Source organism: Fusarium solani, assembly GCF_023522795.1.
Source record: "Fusarium solani strain SB1 chromosome Unknown bctg00000008, whole genome shotgun sequence".
Taxonomy (NCBI): Eukaryota; Fungi; Ascomycota; class Sordariomycetes; order Hypocreales; family Nectriaceae; genus Fusarium; species Fusarium solani.
In genome coordinates, this window is record NW_027072148.1 from 246,819 (window position 1) to 270,442 (window position 23,624).

The 23,624-nt window shown below is 52.5% G+C and overlaps 8 protein-coding genes across 8 annotated transcripts; 3 read left to right on the forward strand and 5 right to left on the reverse strand.

Moving 5' to 3' along the window:
- Positions 1-796: 796 nt before the first annotated feature.
- On the forward strand, positions 797-3,091 carry MRS44_012097 (uncharacterized protein; the record flags this gene model as incomplete). The annotated part of the gene is made up of 3 exons (XM_065618680.1): positions 797-1,302; positions 1,358-2,241; positions 2,400-3,091. 3 exons carry the CDS (start codon positions 797-799, stop codon positions 3,089-3,091), a joined length of 2,082 nt encoding a protein of 693 aa, XP_065474752.1.
- A 358-nt stretch (positions 3,092-3,449) lies between these two features.
- On the reverse strand, positions 3,450-4,166 carry MRS44_012098 (uncharacterized protein; the record flags this gene model as incomplete). The annotated part of the gene is made up of 1 exon (XM_046280066.2): positions 3,450-4,166. The coding sequence occupies one exon, from the start codon at positions 4,164-4,166 to the stop codon at positions 3,450-3,452; it is 717 nt and encodes a 238-aa protein (XP_046133454.1).
- A 1,141-nt stretch (positions 4,167-5,307) lies between these two features.
- On the forward strand, positions 5,308-7,409 carry MRS44_012099 (uncharacterized protein; the record flags this gene model as incomplete). Its single annotated transcript, XM_065618681.1, has 2 exons — positions 5,308-6,415; positions 6,478-7,409. The coding sequence occupies 2 exons, from the start codon at positions 5,308-5,310 to the stop codon at positions 7,407-7,409; spliced, it is 2,040 nt and encodes a 679-aa protein (XP_065474753.1).
- Positions 7,410-8,592: 1,183 nt separating this feature from the next.
- On the reverse strand, positions 8,593-9,332 carry MRS44_012100 (uncharacterized protein; the record flags this gene model as incomplete). The annotated part of the gene is made up of 4 exons (XM_065618682.1): positions 8,593-8,692; positions 8,740-8,816; positions 8,889-9,038; positions 9,120-9,332. 4 exons carry the CDS (start codon positions 9,330-9,332, stop codon positions 8,593-8,595), a joined length of 540 nt encoding a protein of 179 aa, XP_065474754.1.
- An 829-nt stretch (positions 9,333-10,161) lies between these two features.
- MRS44_012101 (uncharacterized protein) lies at positions 10,162-12,068 on the forward strand (the record flags this gene model as incomplete). Its single annotated transcript, XM_046283595.2, has 5 exons — positions 10,162-11,096; positions 11,167-11,386; positions 11,678-11,817; positions 11,864-11,910; positions 11,956-12,068. The coding sequence occupies 5 exons, from the start codon at positions 10,162-10,164 to the stop codon at positions 12,066-12,068; spliced, it is 1,455 nt and encodes a 484-aa protein (XP_046133451.2).
- A 99-nt stretch (positions 12,069-12,167) lies between these two features.
- MRS44_012102 (uncharacterized protein) lies at positions 12,168-13,427 on the reverse strand (the record flags this gene model as incomplete). Its single annotated transcript, XM_046276236.2, has 1 exon — positions 12,168-13,427. One exon carries the CDS (start codon positions 13,425-13,427, stop codon positions 12,168-12,170), a length of 1,260 nt encoding a protein of 419 aa, XP_046133450.1.
- A 645-nt stretch (positions 13,428-14,072) lies between these two features.
- On the reverse strand, positions 14,073-15,300 carry MRS44_012103 (uncharacterized protein; the record flags this gene model as incomplete). The annotated part of the gene is made up of 2 exons (XM_046276235.2): positions 14,073-15,214; positions 15,261-15,300. 2 exons carry the CDS (start codon positions 15,298-15,300, stop codon positions 14,073-14,075), a joined length of 1,182 nt encoding a protein of 393 aa, XP_046133449.1.
- Positions 15,301-20,525: 5,225 nt separating this feature from the next.
- On the reverse strand, positions 20,526-22,308 carry MRS44_012104 (uncharacterized protein; the record flags this gene model as incomplete). The annotated part of the gene is made up of 4 exons (XM_046276234.2): positions 20,526-21,043; positions 21,088-21,194; positions 21,242-21,775; positions 21,821-22,308. 4 exons carry the CDS (start codon positions 22,306-22,308, stop codon positions 20,526-20,528), a joined length of 1,647 nt encoding a protein of 548 aa, XP_046133448.1.
- Positions 22,309-23,624: the final 1,316 nt, after the last annotated feature.

Consider the following 23,624-nt stretch of genomic DNA (forward strand, 5'->3'; position numbering starts at 1 on the left):
GGGCCAGTTGTTAATTATTTGCAATTCTTTTCATATAGGTGGATAACCCGCGGTTTAACAGTCGCCCAGAGTAATAATGCGGGGATAAGATAGGGCAGGGATATGGTGCAATTTAACCGCCGGTTGATGCAAGCCACGGTTATGCTTACTTGAGGCGGTTAAACCCAATTTCAGCCTTATCAACTCGTTCTTGACCTTCACCTCAAGTGCCTACGAACCGGATTAGTAGAATAATCTTTTTCTTTCCTAATTCTTGCTCCAAGATTTGGGCAGCTCTATGTCAAGAATTCATTAACCAGCAATACACAAGCCCCTGGTTAGCAGAGCCTGGTTCTATGGTCCTCGGCCTGCAGCCAAGAGCACCCCTCTGCCGAGTCCCGAGCCTGATTTTACTATCCCCCCGACGCATCCTAATCATCAGCCGAAGGATTCAGCTGCCAAGTCAGCGTCTGCCTCGCTATGATAAGAGGCTTGCATGCCTGACAATCCTGCCGTGTTGGGTACCAGGCGCGCGGGTGAAAGAAAACATGGCCGGTCCATATACAATTTCTCTAGGGCGAGCGGCCTTGTAATCCTTCACCCGCGTGCCATGCATCTGCTGTGACATGTGAGCTAAATAAAGCAGCCCTATCGCGAGCCTGAAAGGGTATCAAGTTCCCACCGGGCGTTGCGGCTATGCATCGTGACAATAACGCATCTGCGCCGCCTCAGCGGTAACTTGGCTGACCATTATAAACCTATGTACTGGCCGCTCCCCTGTTAAATCGATCATCCATGGGTACAACTTCTTTCCACCATGGCGATGGAGCTGAGTGAATGGTCCTACTCTCGATCGAGTTGGACTTCACTCCATTCCGACGACAGAAGCGAGCAAGCCGCGTCTGAGACCCCTCGTAAACCCCAGTTCCAATCAGGCTGGAGATTCAGTCTCTTACTCGGTACCGCCAGCTGCGCCGTCGTCTTCATTATCAACCTCGCTGTCACTCTATGGGCTACAACACGGAACAAGAAGAACAAGATCGGCCTGCCAGTTCTTCGAGAAGGCCGGTGTTCAGACATGCGCCTATGGAATTCTGGGCTACATCTTTTAATCAACGCCCTCAGCTCCGTCCTACTAGCCGCCAGCAACTATGCCATGCAATGCATCTGTGCCCCCACTCGTGCCGACATCGACAAGGCACACTTTGAGGGGAAATGGCTAGACATTGGTGTACCAAGCGCACACAATCTCAATCACATCCCTAAGAACCGATACCGCTTATGGCTTGTGTTGGCTGTTACGTCATTGCCGTTGCATCTCGTGTAAGTCTAGAATTCTGTTTCGTGTCAAACCTGAGCACTAAGTTGGGGCTGTCAGTTATAACTCGGTCGTGTTTTCATCTCTTGCAACAGTGAGCTACGACATTTGGACCGTCGACTCTCGATTAGAAAACATGAACTCGGAACAGTACCAATTCTTTCAACGCCATTGGAACGTCAGTGACAATGGCCGTACCGATGAAGCGATCAAGGATCTGGGCAAGCATGCGACCGAGAGTGCAAAAGAAGAGGTGGTTGAGGAGGTTAGGCAAATCATGCTCGAGGAAAGAGAAAAATGGAAAATATTGGAGAGAATGGGTGTTAAGAACGAACTTCAAAAACTCACCAACTTGGAGTGCATCCGCCAGTTTGCGACTTCGTTCCAGACCTCCCACGAGAGTCTCATACTCGTCACAGCTATTGCACAGGATCCCGAGTTACAGGGCAAGGCTACATTTCGAAAGAATATCAACATCGTCCCCCAAAGACTCGAGACGGTCTATTACTGGATATGTGGCGATTCCAATTGCACCGAGAGCTACAAGGGTCCTTGCCACGGCAACATGCCTGCCTTGGAGAAAGCAGCAGATACATGGGCGCCTTGGTGCGACACTGTCGAGTATTGCTACAGCAAGCCAAAGGAAGAAAAATGCCAGCTTACCTTTAGCCCTACCTTCATGGCGTTCGTGTTAGTCTCGAATGCCCTCAAGGCTATCGTGCTATTTTACATTGCCTCAAGGCCTCCAGATGTAGCCTTGTTCGTTCTTGGCGACGCAATCGAGTCCTTCCTGACTGTTCCGGATGCCTTCTCTAGTGGGGGTTGTCTTGCTTCAGTTGATGACATCAGGCAGAAGAATCTCCAGGATTGGACCGGACCTCGGGCGTGGTCCCTAGACAGGAGTCTGTGGGGATCAGCCATCAGCCCACGCCGATGGAAAGCCAGTATGCTCTTGCAAGTCTTTCTCCCCACCACGAATCCAAGTACAAATGTAAACTAATGAGGGCTGGCTCTAGGTACTTGGTCTCTCTCTCACTGGTTCTTTTCTTCCTCATCTTTAGCATCCGTCGGCTTCCAGACCTAAAAGACATGGGAATTCCAGGAACTCTATGGAGGCTCGGTTTCGGTGCCGTAACAGAATTGACCCTTATCAAGAGAACAGGGGGCGGCGCCAGCGACAGCTTGACAATGACTCAGAGTGTTCTACTCGCCAGTTTGCCCCATCTCGTCTTCTCTAGCTTATACTTTCAATACAATGCCCTCTTCACGGGCATGCTAGCAGCCAACGAGTGGAGCGACTTTGGACGAAAGAGAAACGGGTTACGAGTGTCGTCAAAACCGAGAGGCGAGCAGAGAGCACGATACTTTTTGCAGCTGCCCTACCGTTGGAGCATTCCTTTGATCCTCATGTCTATGACGATGCACTGGATGCTGTCTCAGAGCATATTCATTGTTCCAATCGAGTTCGAGAAAGAGTTTATCACAACTTGTGGCTATTCGCCCATGGCCATTGTGGCGGTTTTTGTCGCAGGAATAATCATGGCACTAGCTGTTGTAATAATAGCCTGCCGCCGACTACCAACTGCCATGCCTGTCGTGGGAAGCTGCAGCTTGGGGATAGCGGCAGCTTGTCATGGTCTTGAGGGAACTGAAAGGCCAGATGATCCTCTCGTCCCATTACGGTGGGGAGCCATGGCCCATCCTGAGGATGATTTGGTAGTTGGCAAGCCAGGCCATTGTGGGTTTTCAGGGGGTTATGTGGAGGAGCCTCAAGAAGGCGGTCTATACTCATAGAGAGCTTCGACCAAGCTGTCAGCGAATAAGACTTGACGACGAAGCCAGGGGATTCCATGTTCGCGATTATGTTGTTCCTGTCGAGAAAATTGAGATCAGACGGCAACAGCCTTGGGCAGGGATGAGTAGTCTGGGGCAAAAACGACAATGAGCAGGGTTTGGATGCTGTAGCGAACCAAAAATGGGTTCAGATGATCAATCGAGGCTTGACAAAGTGTTTTTATACAAGACAGAGAAATAATGGTAGCTAAAGAATAGAAAGGCCTCTAGAAAGCATCTCCCAGCAACTCCCTCGATATGCAGCCCCGATTTAATGCCCCTTCTCGCACCTCTATACACACGATGAACCAAAGCCCCCTCAAAGACCACAGAAGACGTCAACGCCAGTAGCAAAGAGAGAGCCAGGGCCGGGCAGGAAGCCAGCCAAGGTGCTAACAATAGTGCCCACAGCGCCGCAACCACCATCCTCCTCCTTGTTGGTCGAAGCAAACTCAATCTCCAGGCTGTCAGCCAGCAGGACGCCGTCGCGGTACAGGTTCGCCTTGATCATGGAGGGAACCTTGTGTCCCCAAGAGTGGTGCTCGCACTGAGCGCTGCCGATATCGCAAAGGCACTCGGATCGGACAGTCGCGTCCTTGCCTCCACAGGCGTGAGGTCCCTGCCATCGGGGGACTCCCTCTTGCCAGGTCGTTCCGTAGCAGTTGGTAAAGACGTCCCAGCCCTGAGGGTTGCTGACTTCCCTGAGAACCTCCCAGAGAGACTTGACGAGCGCCTCACGGGCGTCGTTGAGGCCAAGGTTGGGGATGCGACCCCACTGGCCGTTGATGCGGACATTAACACGGCGGTTGCCATCTTTTGTGTAATGGGTGCAGCCATCAGCAAAGGTGTCGTAGAAAGTGTCGGAGACGACGCTTCGACCGTTTCCGTCAGCGGCGTAGATCTTCTCCCAGGTCTCCTTGAACAGGTCAAGGTTTCCAACGTCAACTTGGTGGTCGCTGTAGCGGACCTCAACCTGGATCAGCTGGCCCAGGGCGGCGGGAGCCAAGGCAGCGAGGACGGGGAGTGTGAACTTCATGGTCTTGTGACGTTAGCTAGGTCGGACCAATATGGGGATTATACATACGAATGGAGGTGGTGGTTGTGGAGAGAGGAACTGAGGCGAGATGAGTTGTCGTGGTTCAACATCGAGGCCGTCGCGACCTTTTATGCATAAGAGACCTATGGATCTCTCGTGAACCGATTGAGAAATAAGGTTTCAGCTCTCTCCATCATGAAACCGGGTTTCCCGTCGGTATAATTACCAACACGAAAATTGCAGATCGCGGTCCAGGGTGCGAGCAACTATAGCATTGACAAGATGTTAAGATAGTCAGATTTTAGGTACAATGTAGTATTATCTCAGAATAAGGTTTCGCCAAGGACAATGCGCCTATATGTGCCCAAAGACCTTGATGGGGAGGATAACAGCACGAGTCGTGAGATCCGGCCTGGCAGTCCTTCATAAACTAAACCGCGACAAGAATCGAACTCTAATGTTCCTATTCGGTCCCCAAACAGCTCGTCTTTATCGTAAACTACAGCATCATAGTTCTGTTCCTGCATCAACATGCCTGCTCCCGTCGGCTGACGTCCGTCAGGTGGTCCCGTCTCGGCCGGACTTTGAACGGACCATTCCAACTGTAAACTATCCAGTGTGGCTAACAGACAGACCGTCTGGCAGACCGTCTGAGTCCGTCTGACAGACCGCAGACCGACAGACCGGCCAATTCTCGTCAGACCGTCAGACCGGACAGGCCGGTCTGACTGGGTGGTCTGAGTCGGCCTGGGTTGGCCGAAATGGGCTAGTGTGTTTCAGTGCCGCCACTGGCCCCCTATGCCCCTAGGAATCAGGGGTAGGTTTTTGTTTACTCACCTGGCGCGTCGGCACTTGCGAACAAACTATTGCAAACATTCTCGCTCATGTTCTGTATGTGCGCATCCATATCCATACCCGCATCATGATATCTTCTAGCAGGAATTCGAGCCCCGTGCCGTCTATACCACAGTCTCTTACGTCTTATTTGCCTTCAACCTCGACCGATACCACCCCGGGGACCACGGCAGGCGATGCTTCCCAGTGTGAATTCAACATCGATTGGGAGAATATATGGCACTGTGGAAAAAGACTTGTGGGCGTCAAAAAGAGACCTCGTCATAGACGGGTCGTCGGCACAAAGATGAAGGAGTCATGGATATATCAACATGGTGCAAATTTAGAGCACAAGGGGGTACGTTACTGGCTTTGCAGACTCTGCCATGAAAAGAGGAGCTATTCGACGGCTCTGTACGCCTCATCGGGGACAGCCCACGCCGCGAGGCACCTACTCCGTCAGCACCAGATCACAGAATTTGGTGGCATCAATCCCAGCTTGACAACTCCGTTTACCTTGGCAGCCACGTCAACGCCCTCTTCTGTGCGTCCTTTGTCGCGACAGGCTAGCCTAGGCTTTCAGCTGGCCTCCCACTTCGATGAAAGGTCATGGAAATCTCGCTTCGTGGATTGGGTCATCCTCGAAGATATCACCTTCCGGCAAGCATCAAGCGAGCGGCTTCGGTGGCTGATAGCAAACGGTGGGGAGCTTGCGAGTCGGCTGCTTCCTGAGCATCACACAACGGTCTGCTCGTGGATCCGTCAAACCTTTGAATCCAGACAACAGATCATCTTCAATCTTGTTCAGGGCGCAAAGAGCTCCACTCACCTAAGCTTTGATCTCTGGACTGCTTCAAACGGGTTCCACTATATCGGCATTGTCGGTCACTTTGTTGACAGCGAGGGCGAAAAGCGGGATGTCCTTCTTGGACTGCCACGCCTCGTTGGTCCACACTCTGGAGAGAATATGGCTCCGTATGTCAAGGAGGTAATCGATCGCTATGAAATGGGATCAAAGCTTGGATACTTCATGCTTGATAACGCCGAAAGCAACGATACTTGCCTAGAGGCTCTGGCTAGATGGTTCCCGATGGACGTCGGCCGCCGTCGCTTACGCTGCATAGGCCACATTATCAATCTGGTTGTCCGGGCTGTTATCTTCGGCTCAAACGTCGCTAAATTCGAGGCGGAGCTTCGTGGGGCTACGGATGAATTCAGTTTCGATATTTGGGCTAAGAAGGGGGCCATTGGTCGGCTCCACAACCTTGCTACCTATATCCGTCGGACGGACCAGCGACGACAGGCGCTGCGGCGTTTACAGACCGAGCTCGCAGGGGACGATGTGATATTTACATTGGAGGTCGTCGTTGATGGCAAGACACGCTGGAATTCCATTTACATTATGATCAGACGCGGTAAATTTCCGTCATCCGCCTCTACTGGACGTTTGTGCTGACGTAGGACCGGCTTATCCTAGCACTCGAACTGCGCAGCGCCATCGAGCTCTATCAATCTCGCTGGCAAAAGCCCAAAAGTGATCCTGTTCACCGTGACTTGACGAAAGATTTCCTGAACGCCACGGACTGGGCTGAACTGGAGCGTTTCCACGACTTCCTGAAGCCGTTTTACATCCTTACGAAGACTATGGAGGGCAACGCCAGTAAACCGGGCGCAGAGGGCGGGCATGGTGCCATATGGGAAACTCTCAAGACCATGGACTATTTGTTCGTCAAATTCAAGCAGGCCGCGGAGGAAACTCGGTTCGAGGAAGCCTCCCACTTTAAGTCAGGAATTGACTGCGGATGGGCGAAGCTTGAAGACTATTACGTCAAAACGGACCATACACCCGTCTACCGAGCAGCGCTAGCGCTTCACCCATCTTATGGGTTTGACTACTTTGAGCGGCACTGGAAAAACGCGATGAATAGACCGCAGTGGTATAGCGACATGGAGTCCGCTGTGGGTGGCCTATTTGATGAATACGTTCGACAGGATGAAGTTGAAACTCAAGCCCAAGCGGGTCTTTGGGAAGACGAACCCGATGAGATCGAAGCTGATGTTAACGACTACAGTTCATTTGGGAAGAGGTCAATCCGCTCATTGCATACACAACGAAAGAAGGCCAAGGCAGTTAGCGAGCTTGACTTGTTCCAGGCACGGCCAATCTACCCCCAAGATCTAGACGTTGCAAACCCTCTTGAATGGTGGAGCCGACATCAATTAGAATATCCAGTCTTGTATCGAATGGCGCTAGATCTGTTCTCAATTCCTGGCATGAGTGCTGAATGCGAGAGAGTGTTTAGCCAGACAAAGAAGATGATCACGGATGAGCGCAATAGGCTAGCACCTGATATAGTCGAGGCAGATCAACTCCAAAAGCACTGGTTGATGAGAGGGCTAGTAGTGTAGGAGTTAATGCTTGGGTACGAAGAGCAAAAGGGTTTCATTTTGTAGTCATTTGACAAGCCCCCCTTTTTTTTAAGCAGTACGTGATCAGACTGCCAGACCTAGACCGACCGGGCCACTGAAGCCAGGCAGACCTAGACCGACAGACCGGGGGCCCCGACAAACCCAGACCGACAGACCGGAGGGGTCGGTCTGGGTCGGTCGGTCTGTTAGCCACACTGAAACTATCCTCCACCTATTGGGACAATTCAGAGTGTCTTTATTGTGGATCCCCTCGGATTTTACCGACTCACCAAGCCTCGACGCATTACGTAGCAAGGACTGCCAAGCGAAACAAGGGTCCGTCTTGGCCAAAGTCAATTCGACATGTCATTTCACGGGGCGGATGGCCGACGGATACGGAGTAGAGATGGAGGCTTATGCATTAATGAAATGGAGGGCAAGATCGGATAACGGGTCGTGGGTTATGGCTATTGACGCAGCTGATGTTGATGGCAGATGGGTGGTGGTTGAGATCAAAGAACCCAGTGGCCAGAGCGCACAGGACAACCTCGCTCCCTTGACTCTCGAATCGACCTCGTCAGATCCGACTTCCGGACATGGCCAGCGGCACAAGGCCCTACCGATATTATCATGAGTCTAGCAAGGTAAAGGGACGGATAACCCACCCTCCGACAGGGGATAGGACCTTGTCAATTGAGGACGGAATTCCGCCGGACTAGACCCAAGAGACTTGAAGAAGCCGAAAACTAGAGCCTGAGTGACCGAGTACGGCTGCTGATGAGCGCGACCGCATGGCCGCCTTTGTGATGGCGTAGTCTCGTCCCAGAAGAACCTTCCATATTGATGCTGTTCCGTCCCCTCGCATGCCATTATCGCTTCACTCAAATAGCCATCATCCTGCTCCAGAGGCAAAGGGTCTTGGTAGATGTACCTTTAAGTAGGGAGAGTTGACCTTGGTGCATTTCACCTCTACCCTAAGCACCGATCTTCTAGAATGTCCATGTCGCAATGTATGGCCATGGAGTCAAGAAACGGTTGAGGTGGGAATCATTTCGCAATCATATTGCCATCCGTGATTCATTATCTTTCCGTTCGAGACGTATCCACAGCCTAACCACCATCATTCAGCCTGACACAGCCATCTATTGCAACAGATGATCCCCCTCACACCCATGGCAGCCATCTACTTTTCCATAAATCCGCCGTCGTTGAGCATTCTTCTCTTGTTGGCTGGCATCGTCTGCTCGGTGCGGTCGACATGCTTTCCGGTAGATGATACTTCCCTACAGATTGTCAGTTCCATTCAATCTAGATGTTATCCCCGACTCACAATGGCTGTAGGGAAGCCACCCACGGGTAAAACTCTTCGGCCGTCATGTCTCCCATCACGCGGAGGTCTCGATCCGACTTCTAGCCGCTGAGATACTCCCATAAAGAGACGTCGTTCCCGAGGCAAAAGCTAGCCCACCAACAACACACCATACGCCAAAAGTGCCACATGTTGTTGTCCCAGATGACAAAGTCCGAGTCCGGGTCTATGACGTACCCGAGGACCAAAACGCGGGGGACCTTTGCGATGCCGGCATGACGAACGTCGCCAACGAAGGGTGTACCGTCGGGGATGGGGTGCTTGTAGGCCCAAGAGAAGCGAAGCTCATATTGGAAACGGCCTGCCTTCTAGATGGCGGCCCATTGGGCGCCGTGTCTAACCCAAACATACTTGCCAAAGTCAAAGCCGGCGGGGAGTTCGATCTGGAAGGGCGTGTCGGTTGGCGGAAGTCCAGCGCCGTTCCACATCAACTGTCTCTCCTCGAGGTTGGGAAGTGGATGGTCCGGGAGATAAACGACACCGTTGTGTTTAATTTCTTGGACGAATAGGATGGCTCCGCATCCTATAACCCTGGTGAATCTTTCTTCATACATGGTAGCGATAAGAAGCGAGATGGCGATGGCTGCGAGGAAAAGACTTTTGTTGGTGATGATGAGGAAGGGGAAACAAAAGCCATGCAGCATAAAAAAAGAAAAACAACTTGGATTGTTGCTGCCACCGGCGTTGCCAGTTCGCTACAGTCGTTGTCAGTGCCCGCTTGATCATCGACACCAATGGCCCAAGTAGGCAGAAGAGCATGGCCGAGACTGGAGACTTCCAAGGCAATGCCCCATCAGGAGAATAACAAGGTAAAGTACCCAACAAGGCGAATTTCTGGTATCTGAACAGACGGCAAGACCCAATACGACTAGATACGCTGTCAACTTGTGTGAAGATGGCTTGGCCGACTCCATCAAAGACCTCTCTGACCGAACATGAGGGCCTATGCTAAGAATAGGAACAGCCTTAACAAAGAGTAAACAAAACTCTCAAAACATCATTCGATGAGTATAATCCTAATTTGTAGAATCCTCACACTCTGCTTACCTAACTGTACGGCAGTGATCACGACCGACCTCAATCCAAACAACAACACCACATCTCCGAATGACACCTCCCAAGATTCCCAAGATAAGCGACTGCATTAGCCTTATACGCAATCACATCAAGAACCCCTCCCGACGTTCCGGATCCCAAAAGACGAATAACGTCGAGTCTATATGGCGTCTTTTCCCTGGGCACAGGCTGACGCAATCGCCATCCCCTCTCTCGCAATAGCCGAACCCCATTTAACAAGCAGCGACATTACCCATGAATTGAATGGCTCGTTCCCCATAACAAAAAGTTCTAGATTGATCCTTTTCAAATCCACTGAAGATCATCATGCCGCCAGACTCCATCTCCAAACGCGAGCTAGCCAACGCAAGCCGTCGCGTCGCAAACATGACGCCCTCGCAGATTGAGAGCAAGCGCTCCATTGACCGCGAGAACCAGCGCTACTGCCGCGCCAAGCGCAAGACCAAGCTCGAACATCTACAGCAACAGGTTGAAGCTCTGACAAGAGAACTCGAGAGCACAAGAAGAGAACTGCAGGGGTCGCAGGCGAGGGAGAAATCTTGGTCGGATACTTTTACTGCGTTGAGGTTGCTTCCGCCTGCAGTGACAGAAGAGAAGGGGGGTATTGAGTGGATCGAGGATAAGGTGGAAGAGGATGTCCTCTCTCAGCCATATGGAACTCTTCCTTCACTCGACTATGATCCAAGCCTCAGCTCATATACCGACTTCGACCTACCCCCTCTCGACTCAAGTCTCTCAGATACATCCTGGGACCTCGACATACCACCAACCCCAGTCTACAGCTACACCCAACCCCTCGGGTCCCCATCAAGACCACTCCCTTGGTCCAACCACTTCAACTTCAGCATCCCTCAATCCCCTCCAGCCTGGAAGTCAATCCCCCTTCTCCTCTCAGCAACAACCCAACTCGACGTCGTAATCCTCACCACAACCGACGAATTCCGTCGTCATGGCCTCCGCCAAACAACAGCTCCCTTCCCAAGCATCTCGTCACTCTTCAGAGCAGGGAAACCCCGCGACCCACAGAGCTGTTCCATCTCAGACGCCGCAGCCGCACAGGTCCAACGTTCGCCCTTGCAGTCCCTCCTCCCGCGGGTGGGCTTCCTGTTCGTTCTTTCGCACCTCCTTCGTTGGTACATCTGTCGCACAAAAGAGAGCTATGAACAACTCCCGGCCTTTATACGACCTACCAAGCTACAGACGAGTGTGCCGCATCCGGCGTGGATCGACGTGATAATCTGGTGAGTCCTTTGACCAGATGAACATCTGACTTAGATGAACATCTGAAACAGCAAACACTAACAACCACAGGCCTCAAGTCCGCGACGCAGTAATCCAAACCATGGACTGGTCCCGCTTCAACGAATACCGCGCCATAGTCTCAAAGTCCCTAAACGTCAACTGGCCGCACACCGACCCTCGGTCAATCCTCGAGCCCTGCGAGGACGGCCGCAGCTACCGCCTTAGCTCAGTGTTTGAGCGACACATCAGCACACCTGAGAACTGGAGCGTGGACAAAGAAGCAGGAGAGGTGTTTCCGTTTTTAAAACCAGTCTGCAGGGATAGTGTGTCTGTGTGAAAGAATGACTCGGTGGAACATGTTTCTTTGAGTTATGTGAATGTGCACTTGGGCTTTGATGTCACGAGAGAACTCGTAGGCTATCTTGGTTGAAAGGACGAGGTATTATTATCTCGAAGAGTTAAAAATAAGTCATCGTGAGGAGTATATCTACCCACGATGATTCCCGTCCAGCAACTCATCCACAACTCATAACAAAAACATCAAGCCAACATCAAGTCAACTACATTGCACACCATGAAGGTCGCTTTCTTCACCTCCGTCATCTTCCTCGGCCGTCTCGCCCTTGCCCTTCCTCCTCTCCAGCCTGTTGTCATCGAACCCATCGACGCCGCGTCAATCGTCGTCGACCCTATTGACCCTGACAGCGGCTGCAAGCCCTAGTAAGTCTACCCTCCTCAACTCCATACATCTTCTAACAATTCCCAGTCAAGTCCCCGGTTGCTGCGTCCCAAGCATGTGTCGCTGCCTCGACGGTAAGTCCAAACACCCTCATATCCCAACTTCAACTAACTCTCTAGGCAAATACTACCTCTTCAACAAGGAGAACAAGCAGGGCGGTGGAACCGGCTGCAACCCTCCCTGGGGATTCCTAGGTGATACAGTCGGTGCCATCCCCGGATACTGCTGTTAAGCAGGAAACATTCTAAATGAAACATTGTTTGCATGCATGACCTCGGTAGTTTCCCAATGGACTTGAACCTCTACATAGCTTGACCAACCAAATCTCCCTCTACAGATCTGGTCTCTCGACTTTTGTGCCTTTACATGTGTCGATTCCCTCCGCAATGACTTCCAACTCCATCCGGTTCCCGAACAAAGGCCCAGCCGTAGAGTTGGCGTCTGCAGGTGTATACATGAACCATCCACTGACAGGCCTTGCCGTAACCCTTCCATCCTCTTCCTTCCTCTCAACTCCGACATTTCCCGCTAGAAGATACGCCATTGTATCCGTCCCTGGAGTCGGATGGTCGACCATCTTGAGCGGCGCCTTGGCGTACCCAATCGTAATATCCTCCATCGCCTCAGACTCGTAAACGACCCCGTCCAAAACGACAGAATCCTTACCAACCCAGACCTCTTCCCTTGGATCAATCCTCGGCGCTCCAGAACGCTGAAAGTGAAGAAACCCCGTGATCCATCCCGAAACACCCCATTCCACAGCTCCTTCGCCACAAGAAAACTTTTTCTTTGCCCGGACAATCTGCTCCCAGAAAGACTTTGTCTCTTCGCTATCCGGATGATCCCAAGTTCCAACGAAACGAGTGAGAATAGGCCGAAGGTTCTTCGCAAACCGAGCAGGCTCTTGACCGAAATCCTTCAGACGATCAATCTTGTCGAGCAACCTAACCCAATCCTCTCTCTCCCCAAGAAGCGTGACACTGGGTATCCCACAAACAACCATGCCACTAAACTCAAAAAAATACTGCATCAACCCCATCATCAAAACCGTAGCAGTAACTTCATCATCCCTCGTAGTAGTGCTGAACCCAGGCATGACCCAATCGAGCAGCCAGTCCGTCTTGACCCTCTTCTGAATCTCGCCCCCAAAAGCGGCGATGATGTCCTCCCACGAAACCTCCTTGACAAGAATCTCCTCCTTCTTTGCGTGTTGGACAAACAAGTCTCTCAGATCCTCGGCATGCGCGCCCATGTAAAAGTTGAGTTGGGCGAGAATCTCAAACCAGACCTCGTCGGGGCGAAGTTGGAGATGTTGATGGTGAGCCCATGCGTCAAGTGCCCCGCGGATGAAGCCATCTGAAGAGGGATACGTGTTTTCGAGGTTGCTGAATGACGACAAGAGGAGCGAATGTTGGGGATCTTCAGAGTTTTCGCTGACTTCTTCAGGACAGCTGCGACGAAACAGATCATCTACAGACTTGGCGATGCCTTCGTTTCGGAGAGGGATGGGCTCAACGTCTGAGACTTGAACCGTGATTGATGCGGCCGACAGAGCTGCAAAGCTCACCAGCCAGAGCGTCCATTTAGCCATGCTGCAATATCTTGAACGTTGATCACATCAAAGCCATAGATGAAAGAGACAACTTCTGCCTGGAGACCAAGATCTTCGCCTCCTCAGGACACCGTCGCCAGTCGGTCAGGGTTGAATGGTCAGACCCTGGCAAAATTAGCGTCCCCATCAGTGAGAATTGGGTGTTTACGTTAGACACCACGATAGCTTCGTAAGTAACAACAAATGCAACGTAATAAACTTCAAAGCATCCAAGTATCAGGTATCGTCAGCCAAGTACATGTATCGGCCAAGTATCGTCATCCGTCAGCAAGTCTTGGTACTTGACGATCCTACATACCACAAGAGTAAGCCATGTTTCACTGCCATGACATGGCGTAACCTTGGTTGCTTAATTTGACCTCACATGATGCATCACCAGAAAAGTCACGATAATTCAGGCGATGGATGATATTGAGGAACCGATGTATTCATGCTCCTAATCAATCTATAACTGTGGCCTCGAAAGGCAGGCTTCGAAGTGAAGACCCAAATCCAATCCAATCCGTCCTAGCGCCATGCTTCCGGTAAAGAACAAACATGTCATTTCTCGTAACGCCGCGGGCCACCCATTGTCCTGTTCTGGCCCTGTTCCGTCTCTTCTAAATTGAGTAATTGTCGGATCGCTTAGTCCTCGGCGCTGTCGGCCTGGACGCGCTGCACAACTTGCACAAGCTGGGGGAAGATCTTCTCGCTGTCCTGAATGCCACAGACCTGCTTGACAACATCCTCGGGTCCGTTCTCGGACATGATCTTGGCAAGCTGCTTAGACTCCTCGTCATCCTCGACTTCCTGGAAACGGAAGGCCATCTCGATGGCGTCGAGGAGGTACTTGATGGACTGGCCGTTTTCGGCAAGCTCAGCGGCGGGGCCGACGAAGCGCTCCTTGCGGGAGAGCTTTCGGAGAGGGGCACGGCCAACGCGCTCGACGGCATCCTCAAGATGAGGGTTGCCAATTCGCTTGACAATCTTGTTGACGTAGGCAGCCTGGGCCTCCTCATCGATGGCGTGCTTGGAGACGATCAGAGACTTGGTCTCCATGAGGGCACCTCGGACCTCGGCCATGATCTCCTTGTCCTGAAGAGCATCGTAGACGGTGCGCTTTCTTCGGTTGTAACCGTGGTAGGCAGCGGTGGCATGGCCAGTGTTGACAGTGAAGAGCTTGCGCTCAATGAAGGGGCCGAGGTTGTCAACCCAGTTGATACCCTTGATGTCGGGAATGCCAACATCCTCGAAGGGAGTGCGGTCAACAACCCACTCAAAGAACTTCTCGAGGGTAACATCAAGACCGGCATCGGCGTCCTGAGCGGGGACAATTCTGTCAATAGCAGAGTTGGCGTAGCGGGCGCGGAGGTGGTGGTCCTCAAGACGCTCGGGGGAGGTGTTGCGGGGGTCCTTGATGTGCTCGGCAAGGGTATCAGTGGCACCAATGGCGTTCTCGCAAGCAATAACGTGCAGGGGAGCGTCGTCGGTTGATCGGCGGTCGATACCCTTGGCAATGACGGGAGCGATGAACTTGAGGATGTTGGGGCCGACGGAGCAGGTGACGACCTCTGCTGTGCGGATCTCCTCGATCAGATCCTCCTCGTGGGTTCGCGAGTTGATGGCTCGGTAGTTTGTGATGGTGTTCTCGGTGGTACCCTCAGAGCCGACCTCGATGACACGGTATGAGGGGGTCTCGTTGATGAGGTTGACAATGGTGTCGTTGACATCGGCAAAGACGACGTCGTAGCCAGAGTTGTGGAGGAAGCAGGCGACAAAGCCACGGCCTGGGGAATTAGCATAAAGACTAGGAGCGATCAAATGTGTACCTACCGATGTTGCCAGCGCCAAAGTGAACAGCCTTCTTAGCCATGATGGATGGTGGTGATGTTATTGCAGTGGTGGTAGTAGATGGTGTAAGTCGATGGACCTATGTATGGCCAAGAGGATCGTGTTCAAGTAGGGAAAATAGACAAAACCCAAAGAGCTGTTGATGGATGAGATGAGGAGAAGGAAAACGGTGACCGTAATGAAGGGGGAAGACGAGTTTATATGGATGTTGCGTCGAAATGGAGGATGAAGCAAGCCACCCTCTTGTCAGTGACGACGACGACGGGACTCAGACGAGATACAAAGATACGTACCTTACCCACGCCGCCCACCTCTGACACATTCATGGCGGAAGGAGGGAAAGACAAGGCGAGGCAGGGAAGGTGCCCGGGGTGGAGACCAAGGGGCGCGATTCCATCATCGCCTGCCTCTGGTTCTCCATCCCCGTATCTCCTTCCCTCGCATTCTGGGTGACCTCAGCGACTTTCCCACCGGCAGAGCGGGGCTTGGCGCCCGGGCTGGGGGTACGTACCATGCCCCTTCCGAACCGTATCAAACAAATCTGATCGAGTGCATCAGACCGAACCAGGGCATGGTTCGGGGTCTCAACGAGGCCAAGGAACAGGGGCCAGAATGATGACACTACGCAGAGCGAGACGCCCGGCGATAGGCCTGACCGGGGTGACTCCACCGGTGGATACGGCGCTACCGTTTGCTCGACGGTAACTGGAGGACGGCAGGCTAACGGACTGCAACCGGTGGCAACCCAACAGACGGCTACCTCAGACGGAGTACGGAGTACTGTTGGGAGAACCCTACAGGGGCCTCGCGCCCTGCAGGTTCGCCAGCGGGCAGGCGGGTTTGCAGGGGGTACAGGGTACAGCCCAGCGAGGCCTTGCCCTGGGTTGGCCCCACTGCCAGAGCAAAGACGTCCGCTGGGCCGCTTTGCCTGAAGCCGCTCACCCATTCTAAGGGTCCCCTTGACTCTCACGCCACCTCCATCATTGCCATTCATGGTCCAGCGATTGAGATGGAGAAAGGCTCGGTTTCAGAGGCAGTTGGGTGATTTCAGCATCGAGAGGAAATTACGCGTTGAGAAGACGAGGCTGCCCTGAGAGTTGAGTTTGACTGTGCCCGTTGTGATGCATCGCTTCCCGCAACCACGGCCCGCTTGACCAACAGGTCAACATCAGCATCAGCATCAGCATCAGCATCAGCCTCTACAACTCAATTCACCATCTTTCAACTGCGCACCGCGCGGGAACGACCAGATCCCCCAGGTACCACTCACACACTCTCACACCGTCAAGTGGATCAAGAGAGAGGGGGAGACTGGAGATCCACCGTTTTCGTCCTCGCTTCAATACCGAACTCTGACGTCGACTGCATCTTGGCCTGGGATCCATTCCGATACGTACTATCAAAATATTGGTCTTTCTTTCCGTTCATTTCTGATGATGCTCGTTGGTCGAGGAGGCCTCTCCTTTCTTGGGTAGGCCTTGATGGTCGGCTTGACATCACCTGTCTGAGCAGCCTCCTATTGCGAAAAGTTGGATGACTTCAATCCGTGCTCGCGCTACCGAGGACTCTGAAAACGCCATTTTTTCGGTCAACCAAGAATCCGAGGGCATGATTTCTACAACCGAGCTGAGCCCCTTTTCGCCCAATATCTCAACGTGGCCTCACTCTCCTAGGTACACGCAGTCCGTATGAGAATATGTCAAGTAGCTACGTAAACATGTCATGACCCGTATCTCGGCGCTTCCTCCGTGTCTTTCTTTCACGATAATGGCCCGTGGTGGCGCAGAGACAAAGACGCAGGGCCTTTTCTCAGCGCAAACCAGGGGTGTGCAAACTCCACTCACCCTGCGATTCGCCGCGTTGGTGGCTTTGTGGAGAAGTGGACTTGCGTTTCCAAGTCGGCGCGCTCACGGCGGCGACGGCGGATGTTTCTTGACTCGGCCATTGAATTTTGAGGCATTAGTTGAAGTGACTGATGGCACAGTCGGTTGGTGCGTCTTCTAAAAGGCTAAAGTGAGCAGAATACTGAGGCGCAGACATAGTGGAGAGATATTGACGCTTGCCCGAGCAGGCCCAGACTGTCAGACTCGGCCTGGACCCTGCTGGAATGGACAGATGCATGTGAAGCCCTTCTGAAGGATAGGTATGATATGCATCTGCCACAGCCCATTGTTCGTCCATGACAATTCTCTCCCGCCCGCTGCAGTTTAGAGGCATCCTTCACACGACCACAAGCCAAAGCCGACGTCTCTGAGAACACTGACTTGTCCCACATGTCGACACGTGTGGTTTCCGCTCCACTGATAGGGCGTCCTCATGTCTTACTGTCATGCCCGCATGTCCAAACTGTGCAGTGCACTTCATGTGAGGCGTTCTTGTCTTCATGTGCGCAGAAGCAAATGCTAAGTAATACCTCGGTATTATGTATTCTTTACTCTCTTGTCTTAATACAAGAGTCAATCATCCATCATCTCTTCCGTCTTAAGGGTTCAGTGAAACTCTGACAGACATACCCTTTACTCAAAGAAGCACCAACTGCATGCCCGCTACGTCATTGCCCCCAAGCTGATCCCCCTCTGACTGAGACTCTGAAAGATCCAATCCAATCCCACGAACCCATCACCGCCTGCACCAGGTGCCGGGATCATGGCCCCCCTCTTTTATCCCTGTCAAAAAGAGGCTCACTCTTTGGGTTTCACCAGACACACACACACCTCAGGGGAAAACGGAACAGTTTCGTTTCGGGCCACCGTAATTGTTATGCCACGTCCAAAAGCCCGCATAATCCTCCATGGTTACAGGCCGCAGAAACCCCGAGTCGGCCTTATTCTTTTCAATGATGGGCTTACATTTGAGGACTGCGGCAAGCCTTGGTAATAAACATGTCATGATCAAGATCAAGAGCCCAAAGGTCTGGGCTTTCAGATAATTCCCGCAAAATATTGTTGATGCCCTAAATCGTACAAGAAATGATTCACATCCCAAGACGGCACAGCAAGATAACAACATGATTTGCTGGCACAAAACCCACGATGCTGCTGCAAAAAGACCTCATCCTTGCCGGACCACAAGCCCGACAATGCCGCCGTTTCCTTTGCAAGCATAGCCTCCTTTTTTTCCGCCGCCGCACCGTTCTCAGCTCTTCTGCCACCGTCTTATCCCAAGATAACGAATCCAGCAAATCCCAGCCCTCCATCCAGGTGGAGCTAAGGACAGTTCTCCTTGGCACGCATGGCCAAGGCTAGGTTCAAAAGGATCGTGGGGCTCACGCTCAAAAACCTCAAGTTACGGTTACGATTACTGCCGCTGTCTCATTGGAGCCAAGGGAGAGCGGCCTCCGTATCACTTTTGGTCGGCTCCCGCGCCAAGGCACGTTTCCGCTTCGGCTTGCCCATTCGTTCTTCTACCGTTTGGCTGAGACACATATCGTGCCTGTTGATCTGCCTCTTCGTGATAACAGAGAACCGGTTGATTAGTCAGTTTATTCAGGCTGAATCTTGTGAAACCAACCAGCGCAAAAGCCGAACCAGGCACGACAGGCAAATATCCCGAGTCAGGGTCTCATAGCAACGTCTACAGTACCATTCACGACACGACGTCCTCTCGTAACTTGATCGTGACAATCTCCAACAAATCAAGGAACTCAAAATCTTGTCATCGATTCTCACGTCTTCTACAACATCGCGCACATCGATCGTGAAAGGCCTCATCCACAAAAAAAAGAGCTCAGTCCGAAATCTCCAGTGGCGACGTCAGAGCCTCCACTCACACCAAAAGCAGCAGTGCCACCCCGTTTCTGTCTCTAGCCTCTTCCCCCGTGAATTGTTCCGCCTCTTGTTGCATCGCACAAAGCAACAGGCCGGTGTGTGTGGAGTTTGGCTAAACTGCCATCGTCTACTGTAACAGACGACAACTGACCAAAGTTAGAGGAACGGGGTAAAAGCAGGGTCAATGAAGGGGGCAGGCAAGGCCAAAGACAGGGTCAGACAAAGGGTCCAAACGGGAACGCCCGTCGTCGTCGTCGATCGTCGTCTACAAGTTGCACTGTCTGAGCGACGATAACCACAGTCCGAGTCAAGACAAGCGTAACTCCCGACATCGGCCGATCTGTTCTCATCAACACATGCACAAACAACAGAACCCATGATAACGTGCTCCCTCAATATCTCATGTCCCGTCCAACATCATGCCACATAGTCCTCCCCCAGGTTTCCCCAAAGTCTCGGCTGCACTCCGAGCAAGCCTTCTCCGTTTCCCCGCGAAAAAGAGCTCGACCCTGAGACACCACCGTCTCCATCCAGAGAGGGCTGGGTTGGCTCATGCAAACCACTTGCGGAAAGGGTCATGAGAGGCCCGCGTGTCCCGTTGCTCTTGCTCTTACTGCCTGCCATCATGTCGTGCTTGATAAACGTGCCATCCAAGTCAAAAGATACAAAGGTACCATGACCCGATGCCATACCCATCGCCAGCTCAACCCCGTCACTGTCGTGCAGCGAGGCGCAATCATGAGTTCAAGCTTCCCCGTCTTCCCCATACTGCTACTCAAGCCATCCTCTGTACTCCAGTTCTAGGCCCATCTTCTCCACGTCCTTCCCCAGGTCCATCCTATCTATCTCCGCACACTCCACCATGCTCACCTCACCTCACTCACTCACCTGGTCTCACCACTTCCACTGTCTCAGTCCAGTCCGGGAAATCCCATCACTCCATCACTTGCCGACTTGTTCCGGACACATGGAAGCCCGGACCTTTACATTCCAGAGCCCCTTCTTGGCGATCGGGGTCTGCCCACCAACACCTTTCCCTCGGAGCCTCTCCGTTACACATGTCCCTGTTGGCAGGCATGGATTCTAGATACATGCATTGATATGTAGTCCTATACAGAGGTGGATGTATACTTACAGAGGCACACTTCAAATCCCGCAACACGCCAGTTGCACGTGCCGCCTGTCTACTTGCTTTGTCCATTGACATGCTGGATATCAAGCCATACAGAGATTGGATCAGCCATACATCAGATGCATCAGCCACTCATCATATGGGATCCCATGCATCAGATGAACCAAGCCAGCATAATATCGGCCGAGGACCTTTCACGGACGACGGGAACGGATACGTATGTTCCATGTCCTACGCCGCAATGCATCGAGACTCATCTTGCAACACGGCCGTATCGATTCATCATGCTATCTTTTCAATGTTTCATTATCCACAGTGTTCCATTTGTCCTCCCATTACCATTTCCTTTTAGTTGGCATACTTCTTGAACGCACCAATGAGGCCGCCCGTCGAAGCATCGTGACCCTCACCGTTGCCCTCCTCATCGAGCTCCTTGAGAATCTTCTTGGCCAACACCTTGCCCAGCTCGACACCCCACTGGTCGAAGCTGTTGACGTCCCAGACCGCTCCCTCAGTGAAGGTCAGGTGCTCGTAGTAGACAATCAGAGCACCCAGCTCAGCAGGGCCGATGGTGCCGCCAACCAGGATCGAAGTGGTAGGTCGGTTACCAAGGAATCGCTTGTGAGGAACAAGAGCCTCGGGAGCACCCTCAGCTCGCACCTGCTCGTCAGTCTTGCCGACCATGAGAGCCTCGGCCTGAGCAAAGTAGTTGGAGGCCAGCATCTTCTGGTGGAGGTTGCCGGTGATGGGGTTGTGAGACTTGGCAGCCAGAATGAAGTCGGTGGGGATCAGCTTGGTACCCTGGTGGACAAGCTGGAAGAAGGAGTGCTGAGCGTTGGTGCAAGGCTCGCCAAAGAGGATGGGGCCTGGGTTGTTAGCATCTCACTGACATTCACAGAGGTTCACTTACCAGTGGTGTACTTGGCGGAAGATCCATCAGAGGTGATGGTCTTGCCGTTAGACTCCATGGAAAGCTGCTGGAGGTAGGCAGGGAATCTGTGAAGGTACTGATCGAAGCTGCTAACTGTCAGAAGGCATCCATAATCTCTCCCACGGACACTTACGGAGCAACCAGGTGAGTCTGGGCCTGGAAAAAGTCAGAGTACCACACACTCAGAAGACCACCGAGAACGGGAATGTTCTCCTTGAGAGGAGTCTCGCGGAAGTGCTTGTCCATGGCATGAGCACCGCTGAGGAACTTGTGGAAGTTGTCAAAGCCAATGTACAGAGCAACGCTAAGACCAATGGCACTCCAGACAGAGTATCGGCCACCGACCCAGCTCTCAAAGCCAAACATGTTCTTGCTGTCAATGCCAAACTTGGTCACCTCGGACTCGTTGGTGGACAGAGCAACAAAGTGCTTGGCAATCTCGCCCTCGCCGTTGGTCTTCTCGAGGAACCATGTCTTGGCGGTGTTGGCATTGGTGGTGGTCTCAGCAGTGGTAAAGGTCTTGGAGGCAATGAGGAAGAGAGTGGTCTCGGGGTCAGAAGCCTTGAGAGCCTCAGCCATGTGGGTGCCATCAATGTTGGAGACAAAGTGAAGGGTCATGTCATCAGCACCGTAGTGCTTAAGAGCCTCGGTGACCATGACGGGGCCGCTACATCATGTTAGTGCTGATAGCTCTAATTGGATCCTCACTTACAGATCAGAACCACCAATACCGACGTTGATAATGGTGGTGAGCTTCTTTCCGGTGTATCCCTTCCACTCGCCGCTGCGGACCTGCTCAGAGAACTCCTTCATGTGGTCCAAAACCTCGTTGACGCCAGCAGTAACGTCGACGCCATCGACCTTCATCTCCCAGCCGCCAACGTTTCGCAGAGCAGTGTGGTAGACAGCACGGTCCTCGGTAAAGTTGATCTTTTCGCCAGCAAACATGGCATCGCGCTTCTTCTCGACGCCGGCCTGCTCGGCAAGCTTGACGAGGAGGTCGAGGGTCTCATCGGTAAGGAAGTTCTTGCTAAAGTCGAAGAGGATATCGTTACTGCCCTCAGCCTTGAAGGTTCGGGTGAAGCGGTCGAATCGATCGGGGTCAGAGGCAAAGGCCTCCTTGAGGACAAACGACTTGCCAACGCTATCGCGGTGAGCCTGGAGGTCCGACCAGGCGGGGAGGGTATTGGCGGGGGCCATTTTCGAGGTGGGGGGTGATGATGTCGGTGATGTTGGAAGTCGACAGAGGCAAGATCAGATCTACCCGATGGACACAAGGTTCGGGAGAGATTGGATGATGTTGACAGGAGAAGAAAGATTGTCGAGACGCAAAGGAGAGGGGGAGACGAGGATTATGACACAAATCGGAGGTTCCAAGTTGGGCAACCTCCTCTGGCTGGTCCCTTCCCTCCCTTCCCGGACTGCATGGCGTGGAGGGGGAGGGGAAGGAGCACCCAGCGGCGTCGGCGGGGGTGGTCGGCGTGGGGCATCATCCCACCGAGCGCTCATGTTCACATGTAGGACGATTAAGCCATGTCATGACGCGGTTTATTAGGGGTGAAATTAATTAAAGGCTGGATAAGACATTGATTCTTGTTATTATCTTCTAATTGACCTGGCAACTGAGGCTATCATTGTCAATCTGTTGGATCTGATCTGATCAACCTCGAAAAATGTCAAGTTTAACCCCTCCAATGACAACATGGCTCTGCAGCATGCTACTCCAAGCTTAGCCAGGGAGCTATCTAGTGGATAAGGAGCTGTGAGCCCCGCTCTAGCATGAGAGCTTGCTTCATTACAGAGCCATTTACAAATCATCAAGGTTGGCTGACTGACGCTCTGATTACTTTCGTCATGTCTCCATAATCAGTGAGAGTATCATCCAGCAGGTCACGGTCAGAACATGGCACAGTCAGAGCATAACGGCACCTCTTCGGCCTCGATGCTCCTCCCCGGCTTCATCGCCGACCGACCTCCGTCACAGGTCCGAATACCAGTTCCGGCAATAAATCCAGAACCCATCACCCCCATCCACCACGCTACCGGTAGCTACAGTAGCGCGATTCACAATAACCTGACACACCGCGGTGACTCGCCGGTCTGCTTTTCCGCTGCAGGTTTCCTCGGAAACATCGCCGAACACCATTGGCCCGCATGGTTGAGAAAATTCGTGACTCGGCTGGTCATGATATCCCATCATAGAAATCGCTCATGGTCAGACGGGCCTTGGCAATGTGTCCTCAGTCTCACTTGGTCACAGAAGTAAACTTCACAAATATATCACTAACTCCAAAGCGCCAAAGCAAGGCTTTCTTATCTACATCATTCTCTAGGCTCCTCAGGTCTCCTAGGTTGCTTGTCATGGCCACACGTGTTTCCCTTGGCAGCCTGTCTGCCCTCAGCTATCTGGCTCAAGTAAGAACGGCACCTTGTGGCCTGCCGGTCTCTGAGTGAAGGGTATATCCCAGACTCGAGCCTGCTCGCTGTCTATGTTCCCTCCTGCAACTCCAACCCTA